This window comes from Clarias gariepinus, chromosome 1 (assembly GCF_024256425.1).
Source record: "Clarias gariepinus isolate MV-2021 ecotype Netherlands chromosome 1, CGAR_prim_01v2, whole genome shotgun sequence".
Classification (NCBI taxonomy): domain Eukaryota; kingdom Metazoa; phylum Chordata; class Actinopteri; order Siluriformes; family Clariidae; genus Clarias; species Clarias gariepinus.
Genome location: NC_071100.1, coordinates 39,880,303 through 39,904,718, shown reverse-complemented (window position 1 = coordinate 39,904,718; position 24,416 = coordinate 39,880,303). Strand labels below are relative to the sequence as shown.

General features: G+C 38.3%; 2 protein-coding genes and 1 non-coding gene across 4 annotated transcripts in view; all 3 read left to right on the top strand.

Moving 5' to 3' along the window:
* The window catches only part of nrbp2a (nuclear receptor binding protein 2a), a 49,357-nt gene extending 41,726 nt beyond the window's left edge, over positions 1-7,631 (top strand). Inside the window, exons 8-18 of the mRNA XM_053495586.1 lie at positions 219-302; positions 399-454; positions 553-648; positions 1,333-1,465; positions 3,597-3,699; positions 3,783-3,833; positions 3,941-4,076; positions 4,644-4,697; positions 4,797-4,860; positions 5,409-5,464; positions 5,583-7,631. Of these exons, the coding sequence (XP_053351561.1) occupies positions 219-302; positions 399-454; positions 553-648; positions 1,333-1,465; positions 3,597-3,699; positions 3,783-3,833; positions 3,941-4,076; positions 4,644-4,697; positions 4,797-4,860; positions 5,409-5,464; positions 5,583-5,681 (932 nt within the window). The 3' untranslated portion in view covers positions 5,682-7,631. The remainder of the gene's footprint in view (positions 1-218; positions 303-398; positions 455-552; positions 649-1,332; positions 1,466-3,596; positions 3,700-3,782; positions 3,834-3,940; positions 4,077-4,643; positions 4,698-4,796; positions 4,861-5,408; positions 5,465-5,582) is intronic.
* A 1,657-nt stretch (positions 7,632-9,288) lies between these two features.
* On the top strand, positions 9,289-23,402 carry puf60a (poly-U binding splicing factor a). 2 transcript variants are annotated; one of them, XM_053496658.1, is made up of 13 exons: positions 9,289-9,360; positions 13,232-13,324; positions 14,300-14,395; positions 14,733-14,819; positions 15,006-15,077; positions 15,384-15,545; positions 15,658-15,750; positions 15,875-16,088; positions 16,412-16,602; positions 16,901-16,957; positions 19,956-20,064; positions 22,164-22,408; positions 22,696-23,402. In XM_053496658.1, the coding sequence occupies exons 3-13, from the start codon at positions 14,315-14,317 to the stop codon at positions 22,993-22,995; spliced, it is 1,611 nt and encodes a 536-aa protein (XP_053352633.1). In that variant the 5' UTR covers positions 9,289-9,360; positions 13,232-13,324; positions 14,300-14,314; the 3' UTR covers positions 22,996-23,402. The 2 variants fall into 2 exon arrangements, with proteins under 2 accessions (XP_053352633.1, XP_053352640.1); XM_053496665.1 differs by lacking the exon at positions 16,901-16,957.
* Positions 15,156-15,292, top strand: LOC128532035 (small nucleolar RNA SNORA57). Its single transcript, XR_008361254.1, has one exon. It is a non-coding gene; the product is annotated as a small nucleolar RNA SNORA57 (small nucleolar RNA).
* Positions 23,403-24,416: the final 1,014 nt, after the last annotated feature.

Sequence of the window (24,416 nt, the reverse complement as noted above, 5' to 3'; positions counted from 1 at the left end):
GCCTAGTTTAATATATATGCTATAATGTTATGTTAATAGCTGTAAATAGGGGTAGATTACTATAAACTTTCTGCAGTTTAATGCCTAGTGCACTTCATAATCCTCACAAATGTTTATCAACTGCAGTTTTTAAAGACCTTCTGTCTTTATATGCACACAAAGAAAGAATTCAAGCTGATACAGTAAATTTTGTATTTATGTGTGTATGTCTTTTCCAGTATTCCCAGAGGCCATCCATGGGAACGTGCACCAGCACCGAGACGAGACACGCAATCAGCACTACTTTGCTCCAGAGTATGGCCGTAAGTGTCCATCTAAATCAGTCTTTATCTCTCTTTCCCTAGTTCTATCAAAAAATTGCAGTATTTCATTTCTTCCTTCTGCCTTTTTCTCTGCAGTTGCTGAGGACGACTACTCTATCGATATATATTCTTTTGGTATCTGTGCTTTGGAGGTAAGAAGCTCAAAACTGGTTTTAAAAATGTTGGTCACTCACTCAAAAGCTGGGGTACAATGACGGCTGTTTATCTGTTTTTCCTCACTCCCCTCAAGATGGCAGTTTTGGAGATTCAAGCCAATGGGGACACTGCTGTTTCCAAAGAGGCCATTGCACATGCGGGGCAGTCACTGGAGGACCCTCTCATGAGGGTAAACAACATACTTGTGATCTTATTATAAGCAGTGCATGCATGTAATGTACTGCAGGAAATTGTAATTGTCTATTATTTTAAAAATAATAGACTGATGGACTTGCTTTTAAAGGGCTTGGGTTTAAGTATACTCCTTTAAGACATTAGTATGATGTCTCATAGCTTAAAAATTTAGAGCTGTAAAATCTTGAACAGGATGTAGAATCTAACATGCAGTTAAATACTGTATAGCTTAAAGAAGATGTGAATACGGTGCACTTGGAAGTACATGAAGTTTTCCTAAAGCAATATTAAGGCCAGTTTAGCCAGCTGGCCAAACATAAAGGGTCCAGGTTATGAAGTTGTTTTTCTCAGTATCATGCTAGGATCTTGGTAAAAAGCAGGCTTAGCTTGTGCCTTGTTCTGGATATCTTTGGAGATGTGGGATTCACATGATAACCAGGTTGTTTGATACAATTGCCGAATAATGTAGGGTAAAATCATTAAACTTGCTTTGGACACACTCGGTTTCATCAACATTTTAAATGTATGTCTTTATTAAAGCAGCCATGTATTGCACAGGTTTGTCAAAGTGCATTGTATATACACTAAAAGTGTACCTAAAATGGTATGCCTGATTGCATCACGATGATTATAAGTATGATAAGAAATAATCAAAACAGTTTATCTATGTGTTAACCAGGAGTTTACTCAGTCATGTGTGCGCACGGAGGCCAAGATGAGGCCCACAGCTCACGACTTGCTGTTCCACAGAGTCCTGTTTGAAGTTCACTCCTTGAAGCTGCTTGCTGCACACTGCTTTATCAGCAACCAATGTAAGTGAACACACAATCTAAGCATGATTCATGTTTAACAGTGGGAGGATTTTTTTTTCTCAGTGTGCAAAACTATATGTTCTTGGTGCTGTTAAATTCGTAGAGAAGCCAGGACATGGGAATTGGAAAATTAGCCAAATAGAAATCGTGGAGCTTATCCAAGGTGACTTTGGGCACGAGGCAGGGTACGCCCTGCATGGGGAGCCAATCAATCGCAGAGCACACACACTCTCACATGCACTACGGCTAATTTGGAACTGCTAATTAACCTAATCTGCATGTCTTTGGACTGTGAGAGGAAACCAAAGGACCTGGAGGAAACTCACCAAGCACGGGGAGAATGTACAAACTCCATGCACACAGGCGGGAATTGAACCAAACCACTAAGCCACTCTGTCGCATGGGTTATTACATGGTTTATTACCTTAAATTTATAGGATATACTATGAATATTTTTTTTGCATAAAACCCATTGTTATTTACTTTATCTTCTTCATTTGAACATAATAATTGGTTGACTTTTGCTGGTCCACTTGCCCACCATTGAGTAGCAGCAGTTCAATATATAATTATTCAGTCTCACTGTTTACAGTGGGGCAAACAAGTATTTAGTCAGCCACCAATTGAGCAAGTTCTCCCACTTAAAAAGATAAGAGAGGCCTGTAATTTTCATTATAGGTATACCTCAACTATGAGGGACAAAATAAGAAAATCACATTGTAGGATTTTTAAAGAATTTATTTGCAAATTATGGTGGAAAATAAGTATTTGGTCACCTACGAACAAGCAAGATTTCTGGGTCTCACAGACCTGTAACTTTTTTCTTTAAGAGACTCCTCTGTCCTCAACTCGTTACATGTATTAATGGCATCTGTTATCAGTAAAAAAAAGGTGTCCACAACCTAAAACAGTCACAATCCAAACTCCACTATGGCCAAGACCAAAGAGCTGTCAAAGGACACCTGAAACAAAACTGTAGACCTGCACCAGGCTGGGAATCATGAATCTGCAATAGATAAGCAGCTTGGTGTGAAGAAATCAACTGTGTAACCATCAATAACACACTGCGCCGCCAGGGACTCAAATCCTGCAGTTCCAGACGTGTCCCCCTGCTTAAGCCAGTACATGTCCAGGCCCGTCTGAGGTTTGCTAGAGAGCATTTGGATGATCCAGAAGATGATTGGGAGAATGTCAAGATGAAACTAAAACAGAACTTAGTTTGGAGGAGAAATAATGCTGAGTTGCATCCAAAGAACACCATACCTACTGTGAAGCATGGGGGTGGAAACATCATGCTTTGGGACTGTTTTTCTGCAAAGGGACCAGGACGACTGATCCGTGTAAAGGAAAGGATAAATGGGGCCATGTATCGTGAGATTTTGAGTGAAAACCTCCTTCCATCAGCAGAGCATTGAAGATGAAACATGGCTGGGTCTTTCAGCATGACAATGATCCCAAACACACCGCCCGGGCTTTGTAAGAAGCATTTCAAGGTCCTGGAGTGGCCTAGACAGTCTCCAGATCTCAACCCCATAGAAAATCTTTGGAGGGAGTTGAAAGTCTGCGTTGCCCAGCGATCGCTCTAAAACATCACTGCTCTAGAGGAGATCTGCATGGAGGAATGGGCCAAAATACCAGCAACAGTGTGTGAAAACCTTGTGAAGACTTACAGAAAACGTCTGACCTCTGTCATTGACAACAAAAGGTATATAACAAAGTACTGAGATGAAATTTTGTTATTGACCAAATACTTATTAAGTACTTATAATTTGCAAATAAATTCTTTAAAAAAAATCCTACAATGTGATTATTTTTTTTTTATTATTATTATTTTGTCTCTCATAGTTGAGGTATACCCATGATGAAAATTACAGGCCTCTCTCATCTTTTTAAGTGGGAGAACTAGCACAATTGGTGGCTGACTAAATACTTTTTTGCCCCACTGTATATTTATCTCAATGGGAGTGGTCACTTCAAGTGATGAAGCAGAAAACTCCCATATAAACCCAGCTCTGGTTCACGAGTCTGCAAGATATTAAGCCAGTTTGAGGCTTAATATCTTGTATAAATCCTCTAAAATATTAGTATAATTATTTAAGACCTATCTGACTATAACTCCATTCTAAAACAGATTTGCTTCCTGAGAACTGTGTAGAGGAGAAGACCAAGGCTATAGACCCGAACGGCATCCTGGCAGAAATAAACCACAGCGACCGGCCAGGAATCCAGCTAAAGTATGTTACTCATGTCTCTGTTTGATGTTTCTCTTGATCATATTTGACTTTTTTTCCTCACTGCCTTCTCTTCTGTCTGAAAGGTACTCCCATGTCTCTCCGCTGGAACTGGACAAGTTTCTTGAGGATGTGAAGTAAGTGTAGAGAATAGGAGGCTGTTTAAAGGCACTCATTGTTTTTTTATCCCATTAATAATTCAATTTGAAAATGTTTTGTGACCTTTAACTATTAATTTGTTTAGAAATGGGATCTACCCCCTGATGAACTTTGCCTCACAGCGGCCGCATCCTATTCCTCGAGCCCTCTCTCTGTCCCAGGAGCATATGGAGACGGTGAAGACTCCAACTCCAGAGCCTCAGGAGACAGAGACCAGGAAGGTAGGAAAAAATTTTACTTGAATGAATAATTAAATGAATGAATAAATGAATGGTTATTAATTATTTTAGAGAAAAGCAGAAAATAATGGGCTAAACTTTATGGTCTTCTGGGACAGTTTATTTCTTTTGAGAATTAAAAATGTTTAGTATAGGTACTTAAAAGCCATGCATTACACATACTGTATTACAGTGGCTTAGTGGTTAGCACTGTCACCTTGCATCTCCAGGTCCTGGGTTCGATTAGCTCGTCGGGTCTGTGTGCATGGAGTTTGAATGTTCTCCCTGTGCTTAGTGGGTTTTCTCTGGGTTCTCCGCTTTCTTCCCACAGTCCAAAGACATGCAGATTAGGCTAATTGGCGTCCCCAACTTGCCCATAGTGTGTGAATGTTGACTGGAGGTCCTACCACGATTATGCTAAATATGAATAAGTACAATGTCACCATTGGCCTCCACAGTCCATGGATGGATGGATGGATGGATGGGTGGTTGGGTGGATGGATGGATGGATGGATGGATGGATTGCCCATATGATGTTAAATGTTAATGAGTTAAACTTATTTCATGCAGGTTATCCAAATGCACTGTAATTTAGAGGCTAATGAGGAAGGCACCAGGAGTCATGTAAGTTTAACATACACCTCAGTCATTTCTTTAATTTAGACATATTTTTTCTCAACCTGACTTTGCGTACCTAAAACATTTTGTCATCCATATCTTTAGCTGTCCCTGTTTTTGAAGATGGATGACAAACTTCATCGCCAACTTAGCTGTGACGTTCTTCCAAGTAAGTCGTCCTGTGTCATCTTCTTTAGTGTTTTTTTTTCATCCTTGGTTAAACATATTCACAATTAAGTGTCATTGTGTACAAGAATTATTCAAGTACACTGTACTAACACTTTGCCATTTGTGTTTGGTACATAGAGGTTGCTTTGACATTTTATATGGAGGACGGTTTATTAGTTTGACCAAGTAACAAATACATTTAAAATAATAAAATACCTTACCTTTTGTAAATATTCAAACTTAAAAAGAAATTTAACATAATTAACCTAGGACTATTATTAGTCCTCAACTCTATTTACATTACTACCACAAATTAAAGGCAACTAAAAGGACAGTAGGCCTAGCTATTCTACAGACAAATATTGTTTTTAGATTAAATAGACAAGCTTTAATCAAAATGGCATGCTTGTAGTTAAGGGAGCTCTTTAAGAAACATAGCTGTATAAAGATACTTAGGTACACAAGAGACTTTTCTACTGTGTTGCATTGTCATTATATCCTGATCTAACGTTTTAATTAGTGGCGAAATGTGATCTGATGTCTTTTCAGCTGACCACCCCAGAGATCTGGCCAGTGAGCTGGTCCATCATGCATTTATTAGCGAGGTGAGATGAATAGCCTTTATAAAACACATCATTAACGCAATTTAAATCTCGTGCGTGTGCACCATTTAATTTAATGAATTTAGTAACGATAATCTGATTATATGTCAATGTTGGACAGGATGACTGTGAGAAGTTGGCATGCTTTCTGGAAGAGGCACTGGGAAAACACTGGGGTGGAGCTTCCACGTCTCCTTCATCGATTGTGTTAATGCACTGAATCGCACTGGAACGCTGTCACGAAGCAGAGAGGTTGGCTGGAGCTGGTCAAAGAGAAAAGAAGCAAGGAGCTGAGTTACCAAAAGTGCAACACTTTTAAACAGGAAAAGGCACAACGTGGCATGATGTGATAGAATTGAATAGCTCCATGAATAGCAAGGCTGTAAAGAAATCTGACCATTAACATTATTCCAAAACACAACAAATGTTTCACCGATGATGAATCCACCATGTATATCTTTGTTTGGATGGATTTCTTTTGGACATTCTCAATGCTTTTTTTTACCATGCCGGATGGTAATATCCGTCCTCTGTCCAAGAAGTTTCTGGCAAAGAAAAATGCCACAGAAGTAAAGCTTTAGGAGCAAAGAACTTGGGGAACAAACATGTAAGAATACTAACTGGTACAAATAGTTGGTTCTCATGGGTCTGCCAGCCCATGTGTCTTAAACTGTCAAGGTTTTTTAAGATAAATGCAGTGTGTATTTATTTATTGTTCAACTTTTAAATGTTGAGAAAGGGTGACTCTTAAAACTCCCAGTGGAAAAAAAACAACTTTTAAGTATGTGAGATGATTTATCCCTGCAGCATTTTTTTTAAATAAATAAGCGACCAGGAAATGATGAATGTACAGTACTGTAGCAAAGTGCCCTTTACTTTTGTTATAGTTAGATTACTTCTCCCAATGTGAGACCTAAAATATCTCAAAAGACTGGTTCTTACGAAGCACCAAGTGCCTAAGTAAGAAATGAAAAAGTACATGGAATGGTATACTGCCATTATTAATCCGTGAGCTTAATTTATACAGATTTGTGATTCACTAGCAGTAATCCTAGACTTGCTAAATTTCATGGGTATGATTTTATCTGCGTGAAATGTATACTAGATATTCTTAATACTATTTGTATGATTTCTTTAAGACAAGGGTACACTACGTAAAAACCCCTATACTTGCAAACCATTTTAATAGGAACACCTGTATCTAGTCAGCATGTGACAGAAGTGCAAACACAGTCAGTCATGCAGATACCGGCCAGATGCTTCAGTTAATGTTTGATGTTGATGGAAAATGTAATCTCACCAACAGTGTCTATTGCAAGTCAAACAGGGTGGATTGAATATTTAGGAAACCACTGTTCTCCTGACATAACAGTTGCTAGAGTTTCCACATAATGGTGGGGGGAAAAAGCAGCAGTTCTGCAGATGGGGAAAGGTCAGAGGGGAAAGGCCATTTTCAAGCTGACAGGAATGCTAACACAAATAACAGTATTTTGTGCGTTCTGAGATGATTGTCTGCTCAATATGATTGGAAAGAGTGATTATTTGAGAAACTTTTGTCTTCCTGTCAGTTCAAATCTCTCCAGTCTGGCCAGTCTCCTCTGACATCTCTCAAGTAGCAACTGATTAAATACTAAAACAAGCTCATCTAGCATGGCATTAAAAACATACCATGTTTAAAGTCACTGAGGATTTCTCATTTTGATTAATGTAAACATTAACTGAAACTCCGTATCTACATGATTTTGATGAAATGTGCTGCTACAGGAACAGGTTCTCCTATTAGAGTCATTAGTGAGTGTATACCAAATTGCATGTTAATTACCAGGTTAAGCTTCTGCACTACTAATTAGCAGCTTCTAGGGTTAAATCCCAGGGCTGGCAGAGTAAGATACTTAACCTCAAGTGCTTGGCTCTATTCTTGTCTGGTATTGGATAAAAGAATCTTCCAAATCATGGAGCAGGGAATATATTACACTGCTCTGAAAGAATGGCTTAGTAGCAATCTTTAAGGTATATAAATATGAGTTCTTTAATTGTATTTAGAACTTTTCACACACTATTAAACATGACCAAAGTAGCATCATTTTTTTTCCTGTGCACTGTAACTTCCAGTCGAAGCCCACAGGCAATTTATAATGTAAAATATATACTCTCATATAATTAACAAAACTCAAGATATGATGTTTAACATATTGGATGAGAAGAAATCCCTCAAACAAACTTAAAAGGGCTGTTCTTACTTCTGAGTTTACATCATATGCAGCAGTATTTGAAAATGATGTTTTGTTAAAGAGCTGTTTACATACTCCTATAAAAAAACAAGTGAAGTACATGCCAAATGAACACTGAAGAACACTGGAATCAATACCGGCAGCTGGGGTTGGGGTAGATGAATAGGGAAAATAAAGGTTTAACACATTGCATCTGGAAAATCTTACTATGATTCTTGATTTGGGGATTTTTTTAATGTGTATTGTAAATCAATATTCTGTATTTTTATTTTCCCTGATGCTGTCAAATATTTTTAAGACCTGGTTACGAGTTATTTTAGGTATAAGATTTCCTTTTTGTAGTTTTAGTACAACAAAAATTCCCCTGCTAAAATGTGCATTTAAATAAACTATTTAAACTGCCCAAGTCAAATGTAGTTATTTCAGTGAGTCCTATTTGGACTTCAGGGAGACTACAGTGATACCGATAGTACTACAGTGTGAACGGCTTTGGCTCCTAAAATTTCCCATTTATCTCAGTAGAAATACTTTTGCATGTTAGAACATTATTGATATTGCCAAATTGTTTGGTAAAGTATTATGTTGGAAATGCGATATACGACTGACGACCACATCTTTCAGAAATATTTGTAAACTTTGATCATTTTGGTTGTTAAAAAAAAGAAAAAGTTTGGTCGTACATAAAAATATATTCTCAATTATACACAAAAAAATCATGTATCGTCATCCTAAAATCTTGGGCAATGTGTAAAGGAGAAACAAGGATTATATAGATAAAGAAAGAAATAATGTGTAACCTCAACACATACCTGCCCAGTGTTTGCTGACGTCCTCCCTGGTCTTTTAGTTTACTGTACATGCTGCCTTTTTTTTTTTTTTTTTTTTTTTTTGATTTATGCAATTCATTTTAATTGTGTCAAATATTGTCTGTTATTCAAATTGCTCAATAAAATCTTAATCATGAAATAAATCCGTAGCATTTTTAAAAGGTTATATACTAAACATTAAATATATAATAAATATTTATAATGAATGGAAAGGGTGGTTAATTTACCTATATAGAGTGTGTGTTACTCTGTGTCCATACCTGTGGTCTGTAAGGTTCCCTGGTTTTCTATTGTTATCCAAAAAACATGTGGTGGTCTAGGTATGTGAAATTGCTTCTAGATTTAAATGTGTGTGTGAGATAGAGACCTTTAGGACTTTCATTCAGCTGTGGCAAATTGTCCTGCTTTTCTGGGATAGACAAGTGTAAAACTTTAACTTTGAATGAATGACCCAATCACTCAATCTCCATTCACAAAGTTTCATCATTCCTACTTGAAAGTGGAATAACATGATTTAAACATGCAGTTCAGTTCCTGATATAAAGCTACATGTATTATGTAATTTGTTAAGAAACCCATAAATAACTCTGTCTTGGTAGGTTCGTTTGTAATGTATAATCAGGAAAATGACTTTGGCCACATTCACTCTTTCTCTGGAGGCAGATGGAATGGTCTAGAAACACGATGCCGCAGCAGATCGCTTTTATGGGCTAAATCTCGCGAGATTACCTTTGCAACTCTATGCGCATGAGATCACACTCTCGCGATATTTTATAGTTTTCAACGCCAGCGTAGGTGGCCGTGTGGGACAGTGTGCTTCATGGCGGTGGCGGTTTTTGCGGTAATTTAACTACTTTCTTTCGTATTTTGACAATTAATCGTTTTCTTGGGAGTGGGGAAATACTTGCTCTGTGTAAATTTTGCGTTTATAGATAATTATATAGTAGACATTGAATGTAATAAAGCAAGCGCGGTGTTAGCTAATCCTGTTAGCCGCTAGCTGAGAGCGGGATCTTGGTCGCGCGCGGCCTGTTGCTATCGAAGTGGACTTAGCTTTTGTACGTTAATTAAAAGCTCAAGTGTTTTAAGATTTATTCTCTGCTCTGTTCAAAATTACGGTTTATGCACAATAAACAAATCTATATTGTTAGGTTTAGTACTTTAAGATAATGACTTGTGTAGCTAGCGAATGTAGCACGCCTTCATATTGTTACATTCATGCTAACGTTTCTGTTATTTTTTTTAAACGCACGCGATTCCGTCAAATCCCGCCTCCTGCTCGGTGATTGCCTCTTGTGTCCAGTTTCAAACATTCAGCCAATGTTAACGCAGGAGGTCGGAGTCACCCAGCCAATCATAACGTAGCCGACAAAAGGTGTCGGAATACGCGTGGGAATAAAAACGTTTGTTAGCTAACTTTCTAGTTGAATTCCATGATTATTTTACCCATGTACTCTATTTTTTTGCCGATGCGTTGAAGTTAAATAGCTGTATTTTAGTTTATTTCCTTTAGCTACCATGTAACTCGTTTTCACGGTAAGAAGATGTAATGAATGACACTGCGTGGTTGCCCCAGCACCGCCTTTAAGACAGAGCTGTTTTGTTTGCAATCTAATATAGCTAAACTTGTTTTCTATGGGTGTGTTTACATAATGCTAAAAACTGCATTATGCTGACTGAAGAATAACTCGTTAGTTTATAACTCATTTGTCATGCTAGTATTTATATAACATTAATTTATCTCTAGATATTATTGTTGTATTTTAGAAATAACATTGGGCACACAGATTACAACCTCTTAGAATTAGGAAAATCTGCACAATTTAGTGATAGAAGTTTTACATTAGATTAACTTTATTCTCATTATGCAAAGTGAATGTATGCTGCCAATGAAATGCATTTAGCATAAGTGGCCTATTTACAATAAATAAGTGTGGTAAATGGGTATATGGCTCCGGAGGTGAGAGTGGTTAATGTACAGAAGATGCAGTAGGTAATAAGGATAGGATAATGTACAATATAACTGTGCAATCATTGTGCAGTGGATAAGACATGTCAAGTAGATAGCATGCTCAACACAATATACATATGTACATATTTCAAACATTAGTGCCTGTTGATGGCATTTCAGTTACTGTTTTAGATTGTTCTATTTAAAAGGAGCTTAAAATTCCCCAATTTAATATGGTGTAGGTGATCCTGAGACTTGCAGTCAAGTGTCTCAGTTTTTGCTCCAGCAGAATTTTTGACTTGATCTCTACCAATTTTAATGAAATTTAAGTACAGTGGAACTTTGGATTCCGATGCATAATTTGTTCCGGAAGCAGGCTTATATTCCAAAACACTCGTAAATCAAAGCAAAATTTCCCATAAGAAATAATTGAAACTCAAATGATTAATTCCACAGCCCCCCAAAAAATAAATAAATATAAATAATTAATACAAAACATAAAGTAAAAATAAAACAAATTAACCTGCACTTAACTTAAAAAAAAAAAAATCCAGACAGATAAGTGTTTCTATTTATGTGCGCAGGTGATGTTTGTGTGTGAATCTAAAGTAAGATTTTGAATTTCACACAAACACACGCATTAACGGAAAGACTGTTTTGTCAGAAAAATTATCAAGGACCATCGCTAATGGCACTCGCGTGAGCGGAATCACTGTTGTAAAGTAAAACAAATAAATGAACCTGCACTTTACCTTTGAAAAGAATCGCAACAATGTGTGAAGAGCAGTGCGTGTGTGAGAAGTTGAGTGGGGGTGTAAAGGCGAGAGTGTTTGTGTGTAAAGGGGTACGGTGTCAAATTATACACACAGTGTACACACAACGACAGGCTGATACAAAGAGGGAGAGAGAAAAGGGATATTTAACCTCTCTAATAAGACTTTATTTTGCTTTACCCGCATGTGCACACGTGTGTTATAAGAAACAGTACACACGCGCTTACAAACACAAAATAAAATGTTTTACGTGCACACGCAATCACGTGCAAAACAAGAAGCGTATGTGTGCTACATGATACTCAGTACTCGTAAACCAGGACTCGTTTTTCAAGTTAAAAATCATTGCTTATCTTGCGGAACACTCGCAAACCACATTACTCGCAATCCGAGGTTCCACTGTATATGCGTACGTGTGTGTATAAAAATAGGGATAGGGATCTCCATTCATCACTCAGTATGCTATTATCACAACACCTGAGTGCTGATTACGTTCTTTAAGCATCACAGTTTTATAAATATCCCAGTACGCAATTACATTTTTCTCCTATTGTTAAAGTTTGTAACCATTAAATTGTACTTAACTGTTAATTAACTGTAGCCCGTTCCTTCTAACATTTAGTTTTCTCATTTGAAAACCAAGCCCTGCATTTAAACAACATAAACTTACTCCAAATACAAGTGTTTAAAATTAAATTAAACAAAAAAGCGACATCTCTCATTCGCCGTTATAATTCACTCCTACCACATGAGTTGAAAATGTGTGAATATTTCAGTAGGGGTGCAACAACGGGGTGCATAATTGATTTATTGTGTCGCACGACGCAAAGACATATGATTCTTTAAAAAAAAAGTTGAGCATGGAGTGAACACACTCAGTCTCGCGCACTGATGCTGGCAGAAGTCTGCGCCTCATAGACAGGGCGGAGCAAAAAAAAAAAAAGACTACTGGAGGTAGAGGAAAGATACATAGCGGAGGCTGCTGAGTCCTAGTGCGCGTTCCTTACTGGTATAATCAAAATCCGTTCACGCGTGTACTGTTTACTATAACACGGTGACCACGTGTGTGCGCGTAAGACATATTTTATTTTTTGTCTGCATGCGTGTGTGTACAGCGGATGTGTAAAGCAAGTCTCTTTAGAGACGTTAAAAATTCATGCTCTCTCTCTGCTCAAGGCTTAGCCTGCTCTTTCGCTGTTGTGTGTGTCTGTGTGGCACGCATCATTGGACACTGTGTCTCACACAGACCCCTCCTACTTTCGCCTTTACAGACACACACACACACTCTCTCTGCTCTATACACAAAACACTGCTCTGTCGCGATTCTTTTTAAAGGTAAAGTGCAGGTTAATTTTTTATTTTTATTTTACAGCAGTTATTACGTTAGTGTGATTTTAAAAATTAAGTTTGGTTTAAGAGTGTTTTGGAATATGAGCTGCTTCCGGCATGAATTATACTCGTAATCCAAGGTTCCACTGTGTTCCACTGGGGAGATAATTAATCGATTATTATAATAACCGTTAGTTGCATCCCTAATTTCAGAGTGTATTAGCTGTAGAATTACAAAGAAACGGCAAATGGCACATGTTTTTCAACTAATTTGCCCTTGCAGTGTTCTAAGACTTGTGTAAGCGTGTATAGTGAGTTGGTTTGAGACTAATTCAGAGTTTGGAGAAAAAAGCGGAGCAGAGGCTTTTAACATACTGTACATGTAACTTTTGGTCAGAGGAAGACCTAAAATTTGTTTTTGTTGTGCCAATCGAAAGCTTTCTGGCGTTGGTACAGAATCATTGATATTTGAGGTTTATCACCAGTCATGGCCAATCAAACTTACAACCAGTCAGTTCTGGTTGCTAACCTATAGACCGGTTCATCTTTATTAGAATTGTAAAATAGTATAGTTTGTGTATAATAAGCATTGTTTAAGAAGATTTTAAATCTACCCTTATGTCCTTTGTGGGTTGATGTATTGTGTTTTTGTTTCCTAGATTCCGGACAGTAAATAAATCATAAAAGGTCTCCCTGGATATTTCTCCACTGGTTATTGGCATTAGGACACCTCACAAGAGAGCAGGCGCTAAGTAAGTGTGCCCACCTTTTCGACGTCCTTTAAGTGTACATTTTGTATAGATGTCAAGAGTTTTTCCACTGCACCTTGGGTCACAGAGATCTGGCTTGTGCATGTGTCTCTTTCACAAGGTTGTTTTTGTAAGCAACGTTCATAAGTAAGCAGGGAACCTGACACTCAACTACACGTATGTAATTAGAAATAGTAGTACAATCAGTAAACATGTTGTCTTGCACTTCATGATGGAAGGAAAATGGGTATCCTTGATATTTTTTTGTCATTGTTCTCAGTCTGTTGTCTCGCTCTCAAGTATCTCTTGTTCTAAGTAGGTTTGTGTTTTTTCTTTTCCTTTATGTCGTTTCTCTCTGTGTCGTCTGTGCTATAGAGCATATCTCTTGACTGTACTATAATTCCAAAGCCAATGGCAGAACAAATTGGGTTCAGACCTCCTTAAGGGAGGCTCTGCATCACTGGAGTTCATTTGAGCAAAGGTACTTCAGCTTTCTTCTGTGTAGAGTCAGGCAGCGCACCTCATCATGCTTACTGTAGCCTTCCCACTTTTAAGGAAAAGTGGCTAGCATCCTCTACTGAATGCCAGTATCTTTCTGTTGCTGGGGAGAAAAAGTACAATGTTGGTTTCTCTTTTACTATTTGTACTTAATCTTTATAAACAGCATCATGGAGAACTACAGTGCTTACTTTCCCAAACTTATAAACATAGCTGTTCAGTTAATGTCTGTGTTGAATTTTCCAGCTAAAAAATTACATGGGCACAAATGGTATATTAAAAATGTTCAGCCCTGTCAGAGTATATACAGCAACTTGAAAAAAAAGGTCATGTATGTATGTATTTGAATTCACTGATTTAAGTACTTTCATGTAAACTACATATTTTTATCTAAGGCTGTGTTTGCTCTGAACCTAAATGATAATAAAGTTAAAGGTTATGTCATAATAGCATTGGGTCTCACATGTGTGTTCTTTTCAGGGAGGCAAGGCTCTGATGATGGAGAATGGACAGAGCACAGCCTCGAAGCTTGGCCTGCCGCCTCTCACCCCTGAACAGCAGGAGGCCCTGCAGAAGGTTATCACTTTTTTTTTCCCCCAACACTTTTTCTGTGGCGTAACATTCAAAGTGTAACCTCTGTAAAACAATGCTTATATCAGCTTGATTAAGTTTAATAGTTAACTTGTCCTTCGCTAGTTTGCATTCACATGCAGCTTGTGCGCATTAGTAGAATAGAAAAGCCAGAGTTATGCCTTCAGTACTAGTGTGTGATATGTCTGCTAGTACTGTTCTCAACTGCTGGCATGTGCTGTGGATTGTTAATATTATTGACATCCTCCAGGATGTGTCACATCTAAAGAGGGTTGATTTCAATATTTGCTGATTTCATATTGAACATTTGGTTTTATTACAGGCGAAAAAGTATGCCATGGAACAGAGCATCAAGAGTGTGCTGGTCAAGCAGAGCCTCGCCCAACAGCAGCCAATTAACAACCTTCAGGTAACAGTAGCTAACTCTGATGGCGTTTGGGAAAACCTTATTAGTCATAAAGTGTTTGTAGCTTTAGCAAGTATCAGAAATGTTGGGTTCCAAAGTGTGATTGATAAACATCACCATTTTTTGTGTGCTGATATAAAGAGTTTTTATTAGTCTTGACAATTCTCTCTCGCCCCTTTTCCCTAACAGATCCCCAATTCCATACAGATGGCCTCACTGACCATGGCTGGCTTCGGTGACCCTCTTTCACCCTTACAGTCGGTAGGAAAAAGTACATATTTTACACTTTGTTATAAACAAAATTTGTAATTAAAATTAAGGCAGGAACATGGTATTTGTCCTCCATTTCTTGGCATACATGCAGTTGCTCAGTACTCATGTGTGTAATGTCAGGAGGTAAAGCAGAGCCAGTGCTATGTCTTCGGTACCAGTATGTTTGGAGTATGCTGGTTCTATCCTCAATCACTGAAACACTCTTAAAGAGCATACTTTTCTAAATTAGGTTTCATTTGATCTTTGAGAGTGGTTTACGGACTGAGTTTCATTTTTTGTTTGTTTTTTGTTTAGGTTGCAGCACAGCGGCAACGGGCGCTTGCCATAATGTGCCGTGTTTACGTGGGCTCGATCTACTATGAGCTTGGAGAGGATACCATTAGACAAGCGTTTGCACCTTTCGGGCCAATCAAGAGCATCGACATGTCCTGGGACTCAGTTACGCTTAAGCACAAGGCATGAAATCTTTCATATTCAGCGTACATGTTTAACTGATTGATATGTCGTAGCAGTTTATTTTTTCCCCCCTCTCCACAGTCTGACCAGAATTTGTCTTTTCTCTCTACAGGGTTTTGCATTTGTAGAATATGAGGTACCGGAGGCAGCACAGCTGGCTTTAGAGCAAATGAACTCTGTCATGTTAGGGGGAAGAAACATTAAAGTAAGTGGGTATTTTTTAAATAGCTAATCAGATTGCCAAGATCATTAAAATTACTATTGAGATTATGAATAAAATAATTGCATAAATTAAATAAATATTTCATTGTTTTAATATTTCCTCCAAGGTCGGACGGCCAAGCAACATCGGTCAAGCTCAGCCAATCATAGACCAGCTAGCCGAAGAAGCCCGCGCCTATAACAGAATCTACGTAGCATCTGTGCACCCTGACCTGTCAGACGACGACATCAAGAGCGTCTTTGAGGCCTTTGGAAGAATCAAGTCCTGTATGCTGGCACGAGAGCCTACAACAGGAAAACACAAGGGCTACGGCTTCATAGGTGAGAACTAGGCCTCTGCTTTTGTTAGGTTGTAAATACTGTGTATGCGGCCGAGAGCGGTCAGTCATAGCGGAATGCTGTTCTCTACATATGTCTCGCAGGGGATAGAGAAGGGGTGGGGGCAGGTTCCTCACATGCTTTCATAGTAAGTTTTTGTTTTTTTGTTGTTGTCGTTATTTTCCTTAGGCTCAGTTGCGGACAATTTGCCATAAGTGCCCTCTGGTAATTACACAGTAAATGACACAGTGCTCTGCCAGAAGATTTAAGCTGAATCTTTCATTCGGGTCTTTTGAGTTTTACATTGCTGTTTCCTTTTTCTCTAGAGTATGACAAGGCCCAGTCAGCGCAGGACGCAGTGTCCTCTATGAACCTGTTTGATTTGGGTGGTCAATACCTGCGCGTGGGCAAAGCAGTGACACCGCCCATACCGATGCTGACGCCCACAGCACCCGGGGGCCTGCCCCCTGCTGCTGCAGTGGCTGCTGCTGCGGCCACTGCCAAAATAACCGCCCAGGTGAGTCCTTTTTACTTTTTTACCATTTATTGTTAGTCAGGAGAGTGTGTGTGAGTGTGTGTGTAAGATCAGCTGCTTCCATTTGGCACTAGAATGGTTCCTTGATTAAAATAAGGCAGTGAATTTTGTGTTTGTTTTTTAATGGGCTTAGCAAGGTTAGAGGAGAGAGATGGTGCTGTATGTGAGGGCTTGCTTTAAGTCAGTTTAGCTTTTGACTGGCATGAAGACAGCATTACTTATATGAGACAGAGCTTTTTACATGCAGAAAGATAACATAGCGTGTAAACTCCAAAAACAGATGGCATGGAATCTTTCCACTCCGGAGAATCGGACAGAAGAGTTCCTCAACTGTCTGGTAAATCCTTCAGGCAATTCTGTTCCAAGCACGCTGGTGCTTTTTTGTTTTGTGTAGATTTATAAGTGTGCGGAGAGACTTGTCTTCAGGACCTCTCAGTAATGCTGGTAATCATTGTGCCATAGATGTCTGCTAGATGGAGAATGTTAATTCTACAGTCATGTAAATTCAGGATGCTGATTGGGCAGCTGTAGTTTCAGGTACCTCAGGGTCTGAAGTTGCTCACTGCTAAAATAAATAAAATAATAATAAGATAATAAAATGGAGGGGCGGTCAAATCAAACCGGGACTCTTGATTGAGCAGGATACGGTTTAAAAACCCTTTTTTTTTTTTTTTTTTTTTTTTTTTTAATATATAGGTAAATCTTGAATTGCGAGCATAATTGTTCTGGAAGCATGCTTGCATATCATTCGCATTTCAAAGCAAATTCCCCCATAAGAAATAATAGAAACTCAGATGATTCGGTCTACAACCCAAGAATATTCATATAAAAAATAATTAATGCACAAAAGTAAAAAAAAAAATTACCTGCACTTTACTTTTGAAATGAACTGTTGGTGAAATAAAACGAGAGAGGAGCAGGAAGGGGGGCTACTGGCTACATTGACTTATTTGTGGTCACGTGACGCTCAGCAGACAAGGTACGTGTAGTACATGCGTACTACTTGTATGTTACGACCTTGCTCCTTTATCAAGTTAAAATATCAAAAAAAAAATTTGGTCGTCTTGCTGTATAATCCCTTGCTACACTAATGCGCTTATCCCAGCATTTCACTAGTGCTTGGTTACCATCGAGGTAGAAAGTTCTTTTAATATACTAGAGCCATGATCAAACGTCTTGCCTCAAGTCTAAAAACACCAGCCTTCCAGGAACTCTTTTAATGGCCCAAACTTGTGGAAACGGGTTGGAGCAAGGTCAGGACTGTATGGAAGATGGGGCAATAAATTCTGGCCGAGTTCCTGTAATGTTCGTGAATGGTTGTGTACAGTTCCCACATACAGATGCAAGCTCTCAGTTTTCAAGGATTAGACGTTCCACCTGCTAAATATTCACAAGAAAGCCTACAATGTGCTCCGAGACACCTTAGCCAGGTTTTTTTTTTTTATTTACAGACGTACAGCCTTTTTTAATATGTTTGCACTATGCAGATGTTTTACTGCAGCTAAGAGCTTCATTACCATACTGTGCTTGTAGTCTTCTCTAAATGTCAATCAGTTTTAGTCTTCATTCACTAGACATTTCGTCACAAGTCCCGGTTTGACTTGAACACCCCTCGTATAAAGGCAGCATTATGCCTTTTATCGGCTAAGGTGCCTTGACCCTTGAGTCATTACCTGCATCTCTTATTTCAGTTTGGCAAAAACAGATATGCATGTGTTTAGATCTAATTAATATTTTAAGTTTTTAACTATAGTCAAATTACTGAGTGTGCTTTTTTATGCTTTAACAAGCTGAATTTACTTCTCTGGATTGTCAGTCCATTTTTATAACATGTATAAAGTCTATGCTACAGCATAAATAATTGACCTAAAGACATTTTTAAATCCCTTTACTTAGCTGTTGAAATATATAATCTGTGGTATGTTACCATACTTGTCTTTTTATATACAAAGTTTAACTATTAAAATATTAACTGTAATGTAATACTTTAAATTGAGTCATAAATTGTATGATTAGTTTAGCTTGTTTTGTCTTGTCATAATTGTGGTCTGTGTCTCTTGGCTTGGGCCTGATTTGCATTGACTATACAGGCCATAGAATAGTTCTTGCTGTGGTGTTTATGCCAATCTGCTTGCTGCAGAATGTTCTGTTGGCTTTAGTCCTACATTATTGGAACCCAAATCTGCTTTTCCTTTATAGATATAACTAAATAATTGATTAGTTGAAATTGCACTTCTAATCTTTCTCCCAGATCAAAACATGCAGGTCTGAACATTTGCCAAATAATGAGGCTCAACAAACAGTTACCTAATTGCAATTAAAGGCAAAAGCATATCTTTTGAGAGACACGTGGATGAGCAGAATTATTCTTAGTGATTTGCAGTGCAGACTATGTAACAGGTCCTGTTAAAATTTTACAAAAAGAGCCAGTAGTCTACCTCTGTTGATGCAAATGTACTGCCTGGCCAAAAAAAGGTAACACATATGTTTGTTACCTTTACTGCACAATCTTGTGATCAATTCATGTGTAAAAATAATTCTGCATGCTGTCATAAGCATTCTTTTACAGCTAATATGCGGAATAAAATCCATGATGCGATAATTGTCATTTAGTGCATTCAGGTAGTTTTACAGTTTAAAAACTGTAAAATAAAATTAATCTATAACCTGTTGCTTTCAAAGCTTGTCATTATATAATTTCACTCAAATGCACGACAGTTAAAAAAAAAAACTAAAACTGCAGTGAAACTTTCGATTGTTTAGTTTGGTTGATTTATGTAAAAGTGCAAATGTTTTTTTTTTTTTTTGTTTTTTTGAGGAAATCAAAACCAGTTATGTCCAGTATCTTCATTTCATATTCATGATTGTGCATGATTCCTAGTGTGACCATTTAAATTTGTGATGTTTAAGAAGTTTTGATTTAGCATGTCCAGTGTACTATCATAAAAGCAAAAGTAGGAAATGGCTATATACTAAACCACCTGAAGATATTGGAAAATAATTCGAAATTCAAGACATGTTGACCAGTGGTTTTAGACTTTTAGTCCACACTGTGTGTATAAAATATTTGTATATTCTAATAAACCGTAATCAGGCAGTCAAGACCTCTGCAGCTTTTGGTTCAAGTGCATATGGATCTGGAAGAGAAAGGTTGTAATTAACTGTCTACAAACTTTTTTGTCACATTTCAAATGCAGCAGGCCCAGGCCTTGTCCATGTCAGTCTTTGTCTGTCCTGCCATTGTCCTGTCTCGTCAAGTCTTGTCCGTACCTTGTGTGTACTGGTTAACGGGCGCTGTCTGGGCGGTGTTCCTATATGTCCCCCTCTTGTTCCAGGAAGCGGTGGCTGGCGCGTCCATCCTGGGGGCAATGACGGCCGGCTCAGTGAACCTGCCACAGCTCCCCCAGGCTGTTATGGCAGCACAGGCCCCAGGGGTCATCACAGGTAGGCTAGGGTCTTAAGATTCACATGGTAGAAATATAATCATATTTCTAGCATGGTCACCTAGTGTGTTTCACATATAGCATGTCTCTTGTGTGCATGAAGGTTCATGTTTGTGAACTGGGACCTTTTTGGGGGGGTTGCATCAGATTTGGTAATCCTTGTTACAGAACCATTGACGATGCTTAGGCATACACTGTAGTGCTTTTAAATTTGCCCGAGTTGTACTTCAGATTCGAATCGCTCATAATACACTTGTAGCCTGTAGGTGATGTGCATATATTGTTCAAAATTACAATCTAACACAATGTTTGAGTTGTACATCTATTTTCATTCTGGAATTGGTGCCTGACATACCTGCATGAATTTTGAATATAAATGTTTAAGTTCTGACATCAAATAAATTAATCTTGTTTGTCAGCTTTATCCAAGGATGTTTAGACAAATAATCATGCATTGCTACTGATTTTTCTGAACGTTGACCTGACTTTGAAATTTTACAAGAAGGCCCTCCGAGTGGCGCAGTGGTAAAGTGCTCTCCCTATCATCCGGGGATCGCTGGTTCGATCCCTGGGTGATGCTGTTACCTCTCACAGCCGGACGTCTAGAGAGAGCTAAATTGGCCGAGCTCTCTCAGAGGGGAGGGGATTGTGCTCCCACATCAATCACGGCTCTACAGCCAATCAGGGACGTCTGTGAGCTCGCGCACGTGGAGGGAGCGGCTAGCGCTTTCCTCTGAGTGTGTTACTCCGCCCCTAACGGTGCGTGAGCGAGCAGTTCGAAAAGATGCGGTCGGCTGGCGTCACGCGGTTCAGAGGAAACACGTGCTAGTCTTCAACCCTCCGGCTGTGTGGTAGTGGGAGCCCCCTGGTGACGGGGAGTAATTGGCCACGACTAAATTAGGGAGAAAATTGGGGTAAAAAAAAAAATTGGCAAGAAGCTTAAGCTTTATATATATATATATATATATATATATATATATATATGGTATATATATATTAGTGTATGCCTGACATTGTTTTATTAAGCATTTTGGACCATTTGGACTTATTGGCTTGAATGGCTTCAATGTGATGTGTATATTTATTTAAATATACACATCGCATAGATAGATACAAAATATTTTTTATATCTCAGTAGGAGCCAATCATGCAGACTTGCATAATTCCTGAAGTCTTTGTCACCATACAAACATTTAACAGTGGCATTGTATTATGAGTATTAGTTTAATAATATGCATTGAAGCTGTTGGTAGTCAGTTTCAGGAAGTCCTTTTTTTATTGGTACTGTTGCTTTTATAATGTTTATATATCTTGTGTTCAAGTCACTCTCTTCCCCAGGTTTAATTAGTTTTCTACACAATTACATAGTTGAATATGGTCTGTCACAGGACCTGTACACTAATAGATTCTGTTTTATTTTCTCTCTCTCTCTCTCTCTCTCTCTTCGTTTTTCTTTATCTCTATCTCTGTCTCTATTCCCTTCCCTGTCTTTACTCTCCACAATCACCCTGACTGTGGCCTCTTATCCCCCCACCAACCAAGTGTGAAGAGGATTGTTTCTAGCCCCTCCCCTCATAATCAAATCTCTCATTCTCATTGGCCAGTGAGTGCTGTATATTTTATGGAGTAAAATGGGTAACATTTATTTGAACTGACTGACATGAAGGGGAAAGAACTATTAATGGTGCAGGGATGTATGGAGTTCGTCGGTCCATGAGGAGGAAGACTGACTGGGTAGATGTTCTCTACCCCTCATTTTTTAAATCTACAACCTTCTTTTGAAATGTATATATTTTTAAATGTTTACTTGTTTTGATCAACAAATGTATTCAGAGGCATGTAGCTAGTGCTAAGTAAGTCACTAGCTACCTTTCTTGTTTAGGATTTTTTTTTGTCCATTTTGTTTTCTAAAACAGTATAAAGATGTAAAGTAAAACTTTGACACCGAATGATGATTAGGCTTGTACTGGAGCCCCCTAGGCTTTATTAAAATCCCTCATTTTTACAAGCATAACATTTAGAGGGATATTGTAGGTGCCCTGGGGCTCTGTGTTGTACTTGGTGTCTACAGCAAATGTTCTAACTGCTCCTCCTCTGCAGGCGTGACTCCAGCACGGCCTGTTGTACCCCAGGTTGGTCTAGTGAACCCTGTCTTGGCCTCTCCACCCATGATCTCTGCTGCTGTGGCTGCCGCACAGGAGGCCAAGGAGAAGAAGGACAAGGAAGAGGAGGAAGCAGCCCTAGATGGGACGGGTCAGGAGATGCTCAGTGAACAGGAGCACATGAGTATCTCTGGCAGCAGTGCTAGACACATGGTTATGCAGAAACTCCTAAGGAAGCAAGAGGTGAGCATTATTGCTTTGGGTTTTCCAGTCTTCCTGCTGAAATATGATGATAAAAATGTTCCCATTCCTTTAGTATGGGATGCTGGATAAATACAAGGTTCATTTTGTTTATTATATTAAATGAAAATTTCTTAATACTTTTGAGAGTATTAGGTTAACTTGGTAAATTAAAAGTGTATTAATTAAAACTTTAATTTATGTTTAGATAATGGTATAGTTTCTGAAAGTATTATCAGCACAGAGCTGTCACAGCAGTTTGTTTAAACACTGTTTCTCTCTACCCACAGTCAACGGTTATGGTGCTCAGGAACATGGTCGGACCGGAAGACATAGATGACGACCTAGAAGGTGAGGTAACGGAAGAATGTGGAAAGTTTGGTGCTGTCAACAGAGTCATCATTTACCAGGAGAAGCAGGGTGAGGAGGAGGACGCAGAGGTCATCGTTAAGATATTTGTGGAGTTTTCAGCAGCATCCGAGATGAACAAGGCCATTCAGGCTCTTAACAATCGCTGGTTTGGAGGTCGAAAGGTCGTTGCTGAGGTTTACGATCAAGAGCGGTTTGACAACAGCGACCTCTCGGCATAGACTGAAAAAAAGTATCCAACTCCTTCAGTGACCTGTTTTTGTTTCTCACACACTCACAGATACAGCTGCTGACCGCTTTTCCCAGTGGTGCAGGCTTCACTTTTTAACCTGTAATTATTTTTTATTGATGTTGATATTAATATTATTACAGATCCCATTCAGGGACAATGGCAAACAAACGCTCATGGATTTTTTTTTTTTTTTTTTTTTTTTTAATCACTGTTGTGTACTGTGAAGGACTGGAAATGTTTTTGTATTCTGTTTCCCCTCCCCACCATCAGTTAGTTTTAATTAGGTTGCAATTTTTCTTTTGTTTATTTCAAAAAGTACTTTTTTTCAGAAGACTCTCTACCTTGTTCTAAAACTTTTGGTTCCAAATGTCCAAAAAATAAATTCTTCAGATCTGACCCTTTTTGTGTTTATAGACCATTTTTTGGTTAAATGACATCACTTTGGTTTTGTGCTGTTGACCATGCTGTCAGAGCCTAATTTATGGAACTTCTTTCTCATTGTACTGATTCACATTAGGATTAAATTGAATAATGTGAGCCACGACAAAGTAGGACTGTAACAGCTAAACAATAAATGTTACAATAACTAAGTAATTAGTTCACATTACATTTCACTATTGGTTAGTTGCTACTTTGCTCAGCCTAAAAACATGTAGCGTAGCATATTACAAAACACACTCCAAAGCCTGGAAGTTCCTAACCATAGACTCAGCAGTTGACTTCATGACATGGTTACATACACTATATTGCCAAAAGTATTTGCTCGCCTGCCTTTCCATAGTGAGAAGTCCTGACCTCAACCAGATGAAACATTTGTGAGATGAAATGGGGAGGAGACTGCGCGCCAGGCCTTCTCATCAAACATTAATTTCTGACCTCACAAATGTGCTTCTGGAGGGATGGTCACAACCACACATTCCTAACACTCCTAAAGCCTTTCCAGAAAATTTGAAGCTGTTATAGAAGTGTGGGCCAGCATCATATCAAACTATATGGATTAAGAATTCATTGTTACTCACGTTCATATGCATGTGGAGGCAAGTGAGCAAATACTTTTGGTTATATAGTGTACATAATCTAATGTTAAATGGAAACAAGGGTTTTAACACTGATATAAACAAGGAAGTGTTCACTATTTGTACTCACTAAGGCAAGTAACACTGTATTTACTTTCACAGGTAGTAACTGCAGTCTTAGAAAACATTCTAAGTATTTTAGAAAGATTAGCTGGTGTTTTTTTTTTTTATAAACAAGATCTACTGACAAATGTATAGCATTAGTTACCTGAGCAACTCTGTTTAGAGGAGTAAGTTATTGCAGGTATCATAACTAAATAAAAATAATTTAGTTATGTTTTCTTAACTAAATTATGTCTTATGTTTTTGTATTCTTTGATTGTAAATGTTGACT

Coding starts and splice junctions, on each gene's coding strand:
- puf60a (XM_053496658.1), top strand. CDS start 14,315: ATGATGGAGAATGGACAGAGCACAGCCTCGAAGCTTGGCCTGCCGCCT. Junction 15,078..15,383: donor CTCTTTCACCCTTACAGTCG/GTAGGAAAAAGT, acceptor TTTTTTGTTTAG/GTTGCAGCACAGCGGCAACG. Junction 16,958..19,955: donor AAGAGTTCCTCAACTGTCTG/GTAAATCCTTCA, acceptor CTCTTGTTCCAG/GAAGCGGTGGCTGGCGCGTC.